Genomic DNA, 16,238 nt, shown 5'->3' with positions numbered 1-16,238 from the left:
CCCGAGGATTCGAGAGAGTAACAACCTTCTTAGGGAAAGAAGTATGCACAGTGAGGGAGTGGATGAGTCTGCTGGGGACACTCTCCTCTCTGGAGCAATTCGTTTCCCTAGGAAGGTTGCACCTGAGACCGCTCCAATTCTTCTTCATCGGAATTGGAGGTCGTCGTCTCAGGATTTGTACGTTCTCCCTGTCGTTATCCCAGGACATCAAGAAACATCTCTTATGGTGGACAGATCCCAACCTCTTTGCGAAGGGACTGTCTCTTCAATCACAGACCCCCAACCTGGTGTTGTTCTCCGACGCGGTCGGACATGGGGTGGGGTGCAACTCTGGGAACCAACGAAGTGTCAGGTACCTGGTGGGGGACCAGGTAGCCTGGCACATCAACAGAAAGGAGTTGATGGCTGTGTGGTTGGCTCTGAAGGCTTTCGAGCCCAAAGTCAGAAGATCGGTAGTGCAGGTCAACGCGGACAACACTACAGCTCTGGCATACATCAGGAAACAGGGGGGGGACGCATTCCTTCTCCCTGTACGAGACAGCAAGAGACCTTCTTCTGTGGGCAGAAGAAAGAGGAATCAAGCTTCTCACCAGGTTCGTGCAGGGAGAAAGGAATGTAAGAGCAGATCTCCTCAGCAGGAAAGATCAGGTCCTTCCACAGAGTGGACCCTTCATCTTGGATGTATGCCAGAGCCTGTGGAAGTTGGTGGGGCAGGCCACACATAGACCTCTTTGCCACGTCAAAGAACAAGAGGCTGGATCCTTACTGCTCTCCGATATCGGATCCAGAGGCAGTAGCAATAGATGCTCTTCTTCTAGACTGGAACGGACTCGACGTCTACGCGTTTCCCCCCTTCAAGATCCTGGGGCTAACTATCAAGAAGTTCGTAGAGTCCGATTCAACGAGAATGACCTTAATCGCTCCCTTTTGGCCGGCCCAAGAATGGTTCACAGAGGTACTGGAATGGTTGGTGGACCTTTCCAAGATCGCTCTAGCTAAGGAGCGATCTACTCAGACAACCCCACTTCGACAGGTACCACAAAAATTCTCCTCGCTCTCAGTCTGACTGGTTTCAGACTGTCCAAAGTTTGGTCAGAGCGAAAGGCTTTTCAGCAGCAGCTGCTAAGCAATCGCAAGAGCGAGGAGACCTTCCCACCTTGCGTGTATACCAGTCCAAAGTGGGATGTCTTCAGACGTTGGTGCAAGAGGAAGAACATTTCCTCTTCCAGTACCTCTGTGACCCAAATTGCTGATTTCCTTATTTTCCTCAAAGAAGAATGTCATCTGTGTGTCAACTATTAAGGGATACCGCAGTATGTTGGTGGCGGTATTTCGGCATAGAGGCTTAAATATATCCGATGATAAGGACCTGCATGATCTTATTAGATCATTTGAAACCATTAAGCGTCCTCATGTAGTACCGAACTGGAATCTAGACGTAGTCCTACTAACTTCCTTGGATCGTCTAGATTCTAACCTCCTGGCTTAGCCTCTTTCAAGGACTTGACGAAGAAGGCTATCTTCCTTTTGGCCCTAGCTACAGCTAAAAGAGTGAGTGAGCTCCCAAGCTATGAGGGGCAATGTAGGGTTTAAGGAAGATTCTATGGTGTGTTCGTTTCTTCCAAGTTTCCTTGCAAAGAATGAAAACCCATCACGCCCTTGGCCCAGGAGCTTTGAAGTTCGTAGTTTACTTTTCTAGTAGGGGAAGAGCCTGAAAGAACTCTTTGCCCTATGAGAAATTATGAAGTATTTCCTTAAGAGGAAGGAACAACTTAAGGCTAATCAAGATGTACTTTGGTGCTCCGTAAAGTACCCCACTCGCCCATGTCGAAGAATGCTCTTTCCTTTTTTTCCTTTTTTCTGAGAAGCCTTATTACAGAGGCACATGTTGCCTGTAAGGAAGATCAGTTTGGACTACTGAAAGTGAAAGCTCACGAGGTGAGAGCCCATCGCAACTTCGCTTGCATTCAGAAAAAATATGTCTGTGCGGAACTTGATGGAGGCGACTTTTGGAGATGCCAACGGTTTTCGCAAACCACTACCTACGTGATGTAAAAATCACATATGATAAATGCTTCGCCTTGGGTCCTTTCGTATCGGCGGATTCGGTGCTGGGGCAGGGAGCTGAAACTTATCCTGTGTAAATTTTTTTATATGGTTACCCTTATATTTTATATTGTTGTTTTTGGTTGTCTGAAAAGAGGTTGCAGGAGGCACCTCTTTTTGTCGTAATATTAACCCTTTGTATTTTGGTTAGGTGGTCTGGTGGGTTTTGGCTCCTTGCAGAGGTAGTGGTAAGGATCTGTTAGGTAAGCGGACAAGGTCCCTCTAACAGCATCCGACTTGGATTCTACCACAATAGGGGATCACATATCCCAGTGGTAGATCCGAGAGTCTTTCAGCATCAGGTCACGTCCTAGCTGTAGCTCTCCAGGCAATGCAGACTCAGAGATAGTATCTATGAAGTCTTCATCCTGAAAAGGTGAGAACCAAGGTTTTTATATCCTACAACATTAGTTGTTTCCCGTCTTACCTGTATTATTGAGCTGTCTCTTACCCTCCACCAAGGGTGCCAATCAGCTAAGTATATATCTGTCAGGGAAGTTCATGTACAAAAATGATATTGTTAAACTACAATAAAGTTTTGTACATACTTACCTGGCAGATATATACGATTAATGGCCCACCCAGCCTCCCTCAGGAGACAGGTGGAAGAGAAAAATCTGACAAGCTTACGGGGAGTGGTTCGTACATCCGCCACCCAGCGGCGGGTAAGGTAGACCACCTGACCTACCTGTCGCGTGTGCCGCGAGATTTGAAATTCTGTCGGGAACGTCGGAGACTATAGCTAAGTATATATCTGCCAGGTAAGTATGTACAAAACTTTATTGTAGTTTTAACAATATCATTTTTGTTAACTTTAATTTACATCAGAATTGTATCTTTAATAGTCCCTCTGTACACAATTGCTATGAAGCTGCACATATGTATGTTTGTACATTAGTGATTAATGATGGCTTACAAGTAGTATATGAATTCCAAATTTGCAAGTAAAAGTCTGCAGTTGTCATGAGAATATTCAGTATATGTATAGAAAGTTTTATCTATCTATCTATGTAAACCTCTTTAGTTACTACTGAATTTGATAAATTCAAAATAGGTGAAATGATAATTTTCTGTGAAGGCTGTGCAATACTAATTTCACATCCTTTTAGTCCTGGTTTAGAAAATTGAAGCAAAAATATAAACAACCTTTAGAGATATTAACCTTGTTAAATCAAAGTAATTATGAAACAGGCAAATGAAAAACAAATGATGCAAGTATTAATGCAGTCCATTGGAAGAATTGTTAATAAGAGTAGTAATTGTGGCAGACACAGAAGTTTAGTAACCAAAAACAGCTTTTATATTAGGTATAGAGTATAATATAGTAGCAGGGTACACCTCAGTCAGTAGTAAAGGTGGCATTATAGGAAAAGGCATACTAGCTAACAGAATCTTCATTCAGTTTTAGACTTAACAAAAGTCATTGGTACAAGAGGAACCCATCTTATATTCATTACAGTTTACCTCTGCTTATTCATGGTTCAGCATTCACAGCTGCAGTTATTCATGGAAAATTCTCCTATTGGGGGATGTTTACACAGAGTAATTCCAGGCAGTCCCCAGTTATTGGCAGGGGTTCTGTTCTGACGGCTCGATGATTAGCGAACGTCAGTGATTTACAGCGCTTATAGCACTGATAACTGGTTAATGGCGCCTCTGTTGGGTATGTATTATCACCATAAAGCTGGTATCACACAAGTCATTTCTTGCTCGCGGTTTTGGCCAGCATCCAGCCGATGCTCGCGAGCAAAAGTGTTGTATCGTCACACTAGGACCTCATGGTTTCGAGGAGCAGTAGGAAAAAGTAAACAAAACTGATCAGCTGACATCATCATGGCGCCCAGAAATTGTCGGACTGTTGCAAGATGTGCTGTAGTGATGTGTTTTCTCAGAATCTTATGTGAATGCAAGAGTAACAAAAAACGTTTGTGGGTTCGAGAGTGGCTCAGGAGAAGAGAAGCCAAAGGTCTGAGAGTGCGTCCTATCAGCAGCAGCCATCTTGTTTGTTTACACTACGCGGTCGCTCGCGGTTCATGCGTGCTGCTTCCCGTTCAGTTGGGAAGCAAAAATCTCGAGCTAAAAGCTCCCAGTTTTTCATTTTAGCCAGCAACGGCTTGCTGGTGGAGAAAAAAAGGCCCAGTGTGAGGCCACCTTAACTCTATTATTGGCGCCAATAACCAGAAATCAGTGCCTGCTAGACAAGCACCATAAGACCGGTTCACCAAAAACTGAGTCTGCCAATAACGGGGGACTACCTGGATTGTATTTTCATATTTTCATGACTAAATGTTTTGGGATGGTATAATATACTATATTTGGTATTTCACCTATTGAAATAGGCAGTTGTAAGCATTTTAGGTGGGTCTTTGGTGTTTGAACCATCCATTGAAATAAGTACTTATAAGTGTTTTTAGAAGGGTTTCGGCACTATTTGCAGATTTTTGGTATTTGTGGGTGGGTGTGGTGCATATCTCCCGCGAATAAATACCTTGAGGCGACTGTAATTGGCTAAACTCAGTTTGTACTATGCCTTCTACTTGGGACATATCTTTTCTTGAATTAGTGTCACAGGATCCCCAAGTCATATGAAAAAAATCTTACCTGGCTTACCCAAAGGATGTGTTCTTAAATGAAAGATGATCACTATAGAACGTAACAATAACCTCTGGAACAAGAACATGCTTATTTTCCAGAAAGTCAGAGAGAGAATTAATGTTTGTCTGTATTATTTTATCTGCTCTTCACTGCAAATTATTTTAACTTTGTTTCATTACCAAAATATTTCACTAATATCAGAAGAGGGTTTTGATAGATGAAAGCTCCTATTTAGTAGATATATTTCATAAGACCATTTTAATATGGCAAATGGAGGGGCATTTAGAGAAAATGTTTTAATATTCATTTTTTAATTTACTAGGCTTGAAGCCACACACACATAAGGTGGGCTTCAGTTTGTTTCACGTAAAAGGTACCGTTTGTGTACTTGCCACACTGCCCCTCTTATTTCAGCTCACGCTACAGTTAGCTTTGAATGTGATCTAATATACAAACCCTCGATCCTTTACATTAGGAATTACTTATGGTGATGTTGGAAAACTGTCACTAGACTCTTGAACACGGTGGTTAGGCAGTTTTAACTACCATTCAGTTGGCAGGAGTCCTGTCCCGCCCTAATGTAAATACTCCGATTTGCTTTTGGCTGTCATCTGATGTGAATGTATGTTTACATCGCTCTTTCCCCAGCTGTTGCTAGCCATCTTTTCCCAGTTGGATCTATTTTTGTGTTATATCAGTTAGTGTTTGTTGTTTTGACTATATCATGCAAACCCACAAGCCCTGTTAAGACTGCTTGTAAGGTGGCCCCTCCCCAGTGTGTGTCCTGGGGTTGGCAGCAAGGGATGTAATAATGTTTGCTCCTCTTTAGAAGTAGCCCCTCACTCCCTCTGTACCTCCTGTAGGGGGCGTGATTGTGCTCCTGAACTCCCTTGCTGTTCATCAGCACAACGATCTCAGGGAAGGTACCCCAGCCTTGTCTGTGGATTGGCCATCACACCATGAATCCTTCTAGGGTCCAAAGAAGGAACCCAATGTTTTGTTGGGGCTGCCGTGGTCTGCGCTCGCTGAGGGGGTTCTTGAATAAGTGAATGATCTTACTTCTGTGCAAAATAATTTGCTCCAGTCTACCCACCTGGACAAGATACTTCCTCCTCTTCTTCCTCATCAGAAGTGTTACTACACACCTGACTAAGCAGGTTGGCCCTGGTTTGCCTAGGTCCGGGTCTCTCGTTGCAGCATCCTACTTTGTAGGGAATCTTCCTTTCACAACAAGAAATTGTGCCATTCTGGAGGGCTATCTTCTACCTGGCCCACCAGATGGCAGACCTAAGGGTGAACCTTGTGCTGAAGAGGAGGGATGCTGTCCTGAATCAGATCACTAGGTTGGTTGGTTCCGAGTCGTCATTGACTTTATAGAACGAACCATTGCTGGGTTCTGCCACTCTCTTTCCTAGAAAGTTGGTAGATACAGCAGTGGATAAGCGCTGTGTCGAGGTCAATGACTGCCTTGTTCACCAAGCAGTGACCAAGACCAACGGGGTCTTTGTGTGTCTCGGTGGCCCGACCCAACTATTCCTTGGCCCCACAAGAAGTCCCAGACTTCAAAGGGCACTCACAGGAAAACCCAGCCTTCTTTTTCCTCTACCCACACCCGGTCACGGTTCTTTCAAACCTCTTTCCTGTCTGGTAAAGGGGCTAAGGGGAAGAAGAAGAAGAAGAGAGGACGCTAGGGGTGGCGTTCCCCTCCAAATGCTGCAACTGGTGGGAGGATGCCAGTCAAGCCATTGAGCAACATGGCAGCAACATGGAGCTGAGACCCTGGCTAGTAGATATCTTTTAGGAGGGACATTTACTTCCCTTCAAGTCTCGACCACCCGTCGCCAACAACCCAATCTGTCTCCTTACCTGCGTTCCTGCTTCACCGAAGGATTTCTCACTCAAGGAAGAAGTGCATGCCGTGCTGAAGAAGGGTGCTGTAGAAGTCATGTCTGATCGGTCCTCAAGTTTTTACAGCTGTGTGTTTCTCATAGAGAAAACTTTGGGGGAGTTGGAGACTGGTCATAGACCTCTCTTCCTTGATCTGATTCATCCACCAGACTCTTTTCACAAGCAGGGAGAACAACTTCATGTTTACATTAGATCTGAAGGATGTGTATTTCCAAATACCCATCCATCAGCCCTCCCACAATTACCTTTACTTTATCCTTGGGGAGACGGTATTTCAGTTCAGGGCATTCTGTTTCAGGCTGTCAACCGCTCCTCAGGTGTTCACGCGAGTGTTCACCCTTGTATCAGATTGTACCTATTTTCACAGGATGCAACTGTTTAGGTATCTCAACGATTGGCTAGTTCTGGTGAGTTCTCGCTCGCAGTTGCTTTAGGATAGGGAGAGACTTCACAATTTTTGCCACAGCCTGAGGTTTGTGGTGTGGTAAATTTTGAGAAGTTTGATCTCATCCCCAAGCAGAAGGTAAAGTACCTAGGCATGCTGATAGATATAGTGGCAACAAGAGTATTTCTCTGGCTGTCATGTCGGCAAGTTCAGGAAGGTAGCACAGTTGCTCCTGTTTCAACAGGAGCAGCCTGCACTTCAAAGGCAAGTCGTCATCGGTCACCTGTTGTCGTTGGAGAAGCTAGTCCCTCATGGGCAGCTTAACCTTTGTTCTCTCCAATGGAGAATGAAGGAGTTTTGAGACCCTCAATCCTTTCTCATTCCCCCATCGGAGGAAGTGAGAGAGGATTTGGACTGGTGGTTGGACGACAGGAGCCTAGTAATAGGAGTGTCCCCTGAGTACTTCCCCTCCCGACATGCTTCTATTCCCCGATGCATCAATCGAGGGATGAGGTGAACACCTCATCCCAGGTGAACACCTGGAGTAGTTGCTGAGGATCGAGTGATGGGACTATTCATGGTGTTGATGAGCAACAGTACCACAGTAGTGGCGTATGTCGTCAAGCAGGGAGTTTTCATATCCTTCCTACTTCACCAGTTGACAGTGCAGATGCACAAGTGGGTGGTAGCTCACTCTGGGGCTGTTGGACAGGTAAATTTCAGGCAAGAGGAATGTAGTGGTGGACAAGCTCAGCTGCCAGAATCAGGTGATAGGGACAGTGGTCCCTTCACCCAGACATCATGGAAAGGTTGTTCGATTTGTAGGGGCATCCAGTCGTAGATCTGTTTGCCACCCAGCACAACAGAAAACTTCAGATCTTCTGTTCCATTGTGCCAGACCCATGGATCACTGTGGAGGACACATTCCAACACCCTTGGGACAACCTTGACATTTATGCCTTGCCGGCATTTTGTCTGATTTGCAAGATGATCAGCAGGGCGTTGATCACTCCAAATCTCAATATGATTCTGGTGTGCGGCCATTTGGTATCCCGACCCTCTAGCTCCTCCCTGGCACGACCTCCTGTGTCAACTCCACATAGAGTGGTACCATCAGGCAGTGCAGTCCCTGCTTTTTCATGGCTGGAGATTATCCACCATCTCTGGCGAGAGAGAGGCTTTTCATGGTGTGCAGCAGCAGAGATGTCTGGATACCACAGGCAGTCCTCTGCAGCAGTATACCAAGGAAAGTGGGCAGTCTTTGTGGTTGGTGTTGTAGACAGGGTATCTCTCCAGACAGAGCTACTCCTTAACAGGTTGAGGATTTCCTCGTCTTCCTTCACTGAGAAAAGCTTCTCTCTGTTTCAGCAGTGAAGGGTTGTCAAGCTGCCCTCAGTTTAGTCCTTCGGCTAAAGGAGTAGATATCACTCCTCTCTGGAGATGGTGCTTTTGACGAGGAGCTTCAAAAGGTCTTGCCCACCCAGGGACCTCAGGCCTCATGCTTGGGATGTGATTCGTGTTCTGAAGAGCCTGACTTGTGCACCATACAAGCATTTAAAAGAGTTGTCAGATGGGGATCTGATTATCAAGATCGTTTTCCTGCTTGCCCTGGCATCGGCGAGGAGAGTGGTGAACTTCATGGACTCTCCTTCGATGTTAGACACTCAAGGGTATGGGGATTTGTTGCACTTGATTTTGTCCCAGACTTCATAGCAAAGATTCAAAACTGTCGGTCCCTGATGCCAGATTTGAGTTCTTTACGAGCCCCTCCCTAGAGGACTGTGGATAATGATGCAGATGGGTGGCTACTTTGTCCTGTTAGAGTGCTGCGGCATTAGCTGAAAAGGACCCATCATCTCCCGCCTGAATGTTGACGACTCTTTGTTAGCACGGGCTCGTCCAAGAACACAATTTCTTTCTGGCTTTGTAAGATGATCAGAAGAGCATACTCTGCTGCTGGCGAAGATGACACCAGTACCTTCTGTGCGAGAGCTCATGAAATTAGGGGCATTGGTCCATCCCTCATATTCTAGAAGAATCTGTCAGTTCATCAGGTTCTTAAGGTGGGAGTGTGGTCTCGTCAAACCACTTTCACTTCCTTCTTTCTACCTTCAGGACATTGCCCACAAGTCGTTTGACATTTTTTGCTTTGGAACCTGTGGTGTCTGCTCAACAAGTTTTGTAGCTTACCTGGCTTCTTTATCAGGACAAGGTTGCATTTCACCTTAGATGTGCGGTTGTGGATGTAAGATTGAATGTAGGAGTGACTGGTCTCTCTCTTCTCTGCCCTTTCTTCCTTCGGGCAGAGAGTCGATTCAAGCTGTAACATGCTGGAACTGGTGACCAATGCAGGTAAGTTTTACAATCGAGGAACCGTTGTATCTTTCTTTTAGAATTATAGAAGCACACTTCCTCTTTCTTTGATTAGGGGAGGAAGGGGAGGTCCCAGACAGTAAGACAAACTTGTTGCTTATAATTGCCTCACTGTCTTTGGGTCTCAGATTCATCCAAGCTTGTTTTTGTATGAGGTTATGTACCCTCCCTCATTCAAAACACCCACAAGTTTGACGATTGATCATACAGTCCATGTCCTCTGATCAATTCATCACAGGCATGGCTCTCTTCTTCACCCTTTTGACCAGGAAGGAAGTCCAGGTGTGGCAAACTCCAGTCAGATCTAGAGACATAATCAGATTCCTTCCTCCAAATTCAAGTGTTCCCAATGTAAAGGACTGAGAGTTTGTATATTGTATAGGAACAAATGGCAATTTTTTAAAGTAAATTGTATTTTTCGTACCTTTACAAACCTGACATCCTTTACATCTCATGCCCACCTTATGCCACCCCTTAATTTAACACCTGGGCCAAAAGTAAATTAGAGTGCTTACATTCGGGCAGGGCGGGACTCCCGCCAACCAGATGGTAGTTAAACTGCCTAACCAACTTGTTTAAAAGTCTAACGTCCAATTTCCAGCTTTGGCATAAGTGATTCCTAATGTAAAGGAACTCGGGTTTGTATAGCTAGGAAAAATATATTTTCCTTTAACACTTGTCATTTTGAGAGTAAATATAGAGTTTTAGCTTGTAATTTGAGACCCAAGTCATCGAAACTATTTGTAGTTAATTTTACAAGAAAAATACATTGCAGAGCAGTTTGATCTTTAGAGTCCCAACCCCTAGAACCAGTTAGTTTTGTATGTTATCAATTCTCAAGTGGTTTGCAAATTTTCTGTCATTTCACCCATGGCCATATTCCTGTTAGCTTCATGCATACATATTGACTCCTCGGTTAATGTTGTATTGTGCTGTTTCAGTTTACCAGACTTAAGTGGTGATTACATAACTTTTACACAGTTTACAGATGTTGAGAAATTTGTATCTGTAAGTGGTATCCAAAATGTCAGGTTTTGTAATAGTATTTTGGTTTTCTTCTTTTGCTGTTAAGTCTCTGTTCATTTAAGAACAGCATAGTGTTATATTTTAACATGCTCTTTGTTTCAGGGGACTGCAAGTGATTTGGTAGTTCAGGTGGTCTTCATTGCAGAAAGTATGCGACTGCAGGCAATGATGGCAACGTATGGTATACAAACTCAAGTAAGTTGGTGTTTGTATATGATAAAGGCCAAAAAAATAATTTTTCTTATTGTTTGACACCCATTTCTTTCTGCATTAGCTACGTTTTGGGTCTGCTTTGGTTATATGCCTCATACTACAATTCTTCACTCTTACCTGTAGGAATAGGTGAAAGATGGTATTTAAGTATTGGAGGTAGTTTGCATGTATTCCATTTCTCCTCGCCAAGGTCCGCGAATGAAGGACAATAATAAAGCAATATCTTCTTACTTGTGTTTATTGGCTAAGCTACATTGAAGAAGGCACTTAGAAGACTATACAAGATATAAAAGCGTATACAGGCAGTCTCCCCATTAAAACAAAATTTATTATCTTTGATACATAACCTTATGAGACTAATGAGGGTTGCTACACTTGAGGGAATCTCATGATGTTCTAATTCATCCTCAAAATATTCAAGTAAGTCATCTACAGGCACTTTTGTAAATAAAGAGACAACATCAAAACTAACCGTATTTGTACAAAAATTTGGCATGGCTATGGGTAATCCCTTATCTCCTGTCCTTAGTAATATTTACATGGAATTTTTTGAGACAAAACTCTTACCAAGAATTTTGCCCCAAAAAACCCCCCCCCAGTTATTTGTTTAGATATGTGGATGATATCTTGTCTTTGGCCTAGTTTGGCCGTTCACGAAAATCTCCAGGAATTCCTTAATAATCTAAATAATTTAGTCCCTTCTATAAAATTTACTGTAGAGGAAGAAAGAAATAGTAATTTGAATTTTCTTGATGTAACTGTCCATAGAAATGATAGAAATTTCACCTTTTCAGTCTTTTGAAAATCAACTAACATTGCCTCTTATGTTCATTACTACTCCAATCACCATCAAAATGTTAAATTCTCTGTTTTTTCTGGGATGTTCCTAAGGGCTTTATGTGTCTGTAGCCCGCAGTTTATTAACGCTGAAATTAAACATATTTATGATATTGCATTGAAACTTAAATACCCAAGGACTTTTGTTGATGCAGCATGGAAAAGAGCTAGAAAAACATTTTATTCAACTAATGACAAACTTGAATTTAGTAAGCATAACATTCTAAAATTACCCTATGATGAAAGATTTTTAGATATTCCGAGAATTTTAAAGTTTTTTAACATAAATGTTGTTTTCAGTAATATTAATGTCAAGAGTTTAGTAATCAAAAATTCTCCTAAAAATCTTCCAGGCTGCATATATGAAATTCTCTTGCAAAAACTGTGACAAAGTCTATTACGGACAGACCGGTAAATCTCTTTCACAACTTCTCAAACAGCATCAATATTCTGTGAGAATTGGGCAAATATCGAATGCATTATTTCGTACATATGAGAAATTTAGACCATCCTATTAACTGGAGTCAAGGAAGAGCCTTAATCCCATGTAATGCATTACACAGTTTTAAGGAATATCATTGAATCTTGTTTCATCAAGTCAAATAATAGAAATGTTCTAAATTTAAGTCTTGGTTTATTTAAACTTGATGCTTTCATAATGAAAAAAGTGTAGATAAATATAAGCAATAAAATTAATAATATTCAGTTTTTACATGTTTTGGACTGTAAAGATACTTTGTAATTTCGGTTAGGGTCAGAATCTGTTTAAGTTTGTGACCGTGTGATATCCGATAATCCTGGATTATCCCTTTTAATTTTTACCCTTTTGATAATTAACCATCTGGTATTCCTGATCTTGTTTGTACCTGAGGCCTTCCTCTCCAGTTGTACTTTAGTAGCTCCTTGACGATGTCTGAATAAAGACGAAAGCGCTTGGATTCCTGACTATCAATTTCCCGTGGTATTCGCTTATTTATGAAGTCACGTGCATCTACTGTGATTTTTTAAGCATATATATATATATATATATATATATATATATATATATATATATATATATAAAAACACACACACACACACACACACACACACACACACACGCACAGTGGAACCTCGACATACGAAAGTCCCTACTTACGAAAAATCCAAGTTGCGAAAGCAAAGACAAAGATTTTTTTGCTTCTGTATACGAAAATAATTCAGGTTGCAACTGGGTTAAGTCTGAGATTCTCCCGGACCGCCAAGAACAATTTTAAAACTTGCGCACCGCTAACTGAGCAGACTCGCCACCATCCCTCCACTCTCACATTGGTTCCTGATGCTTGTCACTGCCATAAGATCCTGCTTTCCTATTGGTCAGCATCTGTCACATCATGCCTCTATGTAAAGGCATTTCTTGACCATTTTTTGCAGCAGCGTTATCGTAAGCACTGGAATTCGTTCGCTCACATGTTTCATTTGTTAACATAATTCACATTAGTGATTTTGCTTCTGTTGTACTGTAAGTTACTTTATTGTGTTGTGTATGAACTTAATTACTTACGTTCTTAGACCTGGGTCCCAAGAATGTCGCTGAAGTTCACGGAAAGATGAGGATGCTTTCTATGGAGAACGAAGATGGAGAGAATAAGAAGTTTTAACTCTCCCATTTGTTAATGTGTTTCATAAAGTTTAGTGTTAATGTTCTCTGCCATTTTTTTATGTATTTCGTAAAGTTAAGTGTTCATGTTTTCTGCCATTTGTCCTCCTCCTCTGTCACCACTTTCGGAGATCACCTCGCTCGAAAGGTAAGGTTCCACATTTTACTACATATGTAAGTACATGTCTGTACAGTATTTCTTGTACCATGTACACTAATACACTTTATTTACAGGTACAATCATGGTTAGATTAGGTATTGAATGGTCAAAATTGTTGTATTTCATTGTTTAATGTTCAATTTAGCTTTACAGGCGGCCCTCGGTTAGCGGCAGGGGTTCCGTTCCTGGCCACCGACACCAAGCGATTTTCGACGCTGTGCGATTTTAAAGCCTACGGCCGCCGCACACCTTCTTTCGAAACTCTAGACCAGTCAAAGGCGCCGTAATCCCACAACGGCGCAATAAGTAAAATTATATTTATGCAGTATAGTACTATAGAATTTATTGTACAGTACATGTGGGTGTCTAGATTATGTAAAGATATAATCAAGTTTATACAGTGTACAGGTAGCTGTAGTGTTCAGGTTACGATCATTAGTCTTACGTTAGTCCGATTTTATGAGAGATCAAATTACAGTGGCCTAACTTTATCCATCTTCTAGTTACATAAGTTCAATAACAGCAAAAGAGAATGATGAAAGTATGGTTTTAACGTTATACTCGTTGCGTGAACGTGTACAGCCATGAACAACCGAATGAGAAACGACTTTTTTTTTTTTTTTCTAAGTACAACCGAACTGGATAACATGTTTGGCTGTATTTCGATCATCGTACTACAGTGCAACATTACTGTATTTGTTATAAATGGCGTTATGTATAGAATAGAACTGAGATATCTTAATGTAATAACTTTATTCGCTATAGATCAGAGATCATATAGATTAAAGATCAATCGGGAAAAAATATACCGTTAAATTTAACCTAGTTATAACTGAAGCTGAGAAAAACTGTTCAAGCTGCTAATGACTATTATCGTACATCGGCAACAAGGATAAAACTGCAGTAAACGTCTGCCATCACACACAACTGTAGATAAAATTGGGATAAAATCATTTTAATCAAACTACTGTGCTTGAAAGAACACATTTACTGTTGATTTCACGCCGATATAAGATAAATAAGCGTAAAGTTCGTATTACGATGATATAAAGGATTATTGCGAACGGAATCACGTAATTTTTTTTACGCAATAAACATGCCCCGCCAACGTAATCTGTTAACGAAAAAAAATAGTAGTTCACATTCACAACGAGACATATTCAATAAATATTTCCACCTAAAAACACGCTGTATAAGGAAAAAATAACTTTGTCTCATATAAGTCAAGTATATAGATATTCGTTTATGCTAACTAGAAGCAAGAGCATTCGCTCAGAATTGCGTTATGGTGAAACAACGCGTATTCATCAGCTGATTTCAAACCACAACATTGGCCGCTCCGCGGAATACGGTCTTAAGTTTGCCGTATAGTTATTTTAAAATACAATAATGATGAGAATACATAATATTCTTGGATACAGTTGAAAAATAATGTATACTTTTTTTTTAAAGGATTTTATGGAAAAGATGCCCCATTAACAATTAATAACACAATGCATTTTTCGGAACTGGCGGACAAGAACGAACATGAAAAACCATCCCCTGACAACGTGGAGCGTAGTTACAAAGGCTGCCTTAATTTTGTATCTTATTTCTGTACCAAAAAAATGAAAATACCTTTACGTAATATATTTTCATACACATTTTAAACATAAAAGCATAAACATTTGAAAATCGACACATCGATCACTAAATTTGCACTCTTTTTAACTCGATATTTTCGGAAGAGCGGCAGACGGCGACATACAAGAACGAATTTGAAAAAAACATCGAAGTCGATAACTTGAAGGGGAGTTTCAAAAGCTGCCTTTTTATCATATTTCTGCACGAGAAAAAAGGATTTTGACGTAAGGAAAAAATCTAATTTTCTGGGCGATTGGCTCGTGTCGCCAGCGAAATATCCTTTAATCTATTATTTCTAGGGTAAATGTACTAACACATACCAGAGAATAAATAAAATAAAGAAAAAGGTCAGTATAACTGACTCGCTCACCCTCTAGGAGGGTGTCGGTATGAACACTAGGCGAGTGAGACCACTACCACGAGCCAAATGCCAATAGAAATCTCCCACTACAAAAACCCTCCAAGAGGGGAGCCGTCCCACAGAGAGAGCAGCTCGTACTACTACTACTCCATCCCATGCTGCCGACTGCTGCGCCTCTGGTGGCCATCCTGAAGTTAGCAGACAATCTTGAGCGAAGGGATGGGTAGGGTGGGATTTCGCTGGCGACACGAGCCAATCGCCCAGAAATAGATTTTTCCTTACGTCAAAATCCTTTTTCTGGGCTCAGCTCGTGTCGCTTGCGCGAAATCGTACCATAGAAAGCAGCACAAGATTGTAAATAAGGTGAACAAGTAATAAAAATAAAATAAAAATAAAATAGGTCTCAAATAAAAGATAAAATATAAATGAATGAATATAATTGCTAAAAAGATACATATACACAGTAAATTAAAATTAAAACTATGCTTAAATTACCCTTAAAACTAATTATGTTAATAACATAAGGTAATTTACATATATATAGGTACAATGATTGCATATCATCATGAAATCTGTGTAACAAAATGTATCAAAAGAGTAATAGCAATTAATATAAAAATACATAAATACGTTGAGCAATCACAAAAATATCTATCAGGAATTGTATATGACTTAATATACAAAACCCGTAACCATTGTAATATGATGTATCCCCTAGCATAAAAATAAGGGGTTAACATCTATGAGATCAATATTGTAATCATCTGTGAGTGTCCCTAACCCGACAAAAGGGGCACTATACAATCATAAAGCAGCTAAGACACAAGGTGAATGCTAATGAACAAGGTAGGAATAGACGAACTGTTGGGTGAGGCAGGTAGAAAGGAGGACTGAATCTTCTACTACAATTTAGCTAGAGTCAGGGGAAACCTATGTTACCCGCTGCTACTGCTGGGGAATTCAGAGCTTCCAAGGACTTCAGGTAGTGACGTTTGAACACTGTCGGCGATTT

General features: G+C 41.3%; 1 protein-coding gene across 4 annotated transcripts in view; it reads left to right on the top strand.

Annotated features, from left to right (window-relative positions):
• Nucleotides 1-16,238, top strand: part of LOC135220697 (probable phosphorylase b kinase regulatory subunit beta) — a 329,203-nt gene that overhangs the window by 206,244 nt on the left and 106,721 nt on the right. For all 4 annotated transcript variants that reach the window (XM_064258095.1, XM_064258098.1, XM_064258094.1 and 1 more), the window contains one exon: nucleotides 10,496-10,588. In XM_064258095.1, coding sequence (XP_064114165.1) covers nucleotides 10,496-10,588 — 93 coding nt within the window. The remainder of the gene's footprint in view (nucleotides 1-10,495; nucleotides 10,589-16,238) is intronic.

The sequence above is a fragment of the Macrobrachium nipponense genome, chromosome 2 (genome assembly GCF_015104395.2).
Source record: "Macrobrachium nipponense isolate FS-2020 chromosome 2, ASM1510439v2, whole genome shotgun sequence".
NCBI classification, from domain to species: domain Eukaryota; kingdom Metazoa; phylum Arthropoda; class Malacostraca; order Decapoda; family Palaemonidae; genus Macrobrachium; species Macrobrachium nipponense.
Note: the sequence above shows the minus strand (reverse complement) of the source record. Positions and strands in the feature narration are given on the sequence as shown.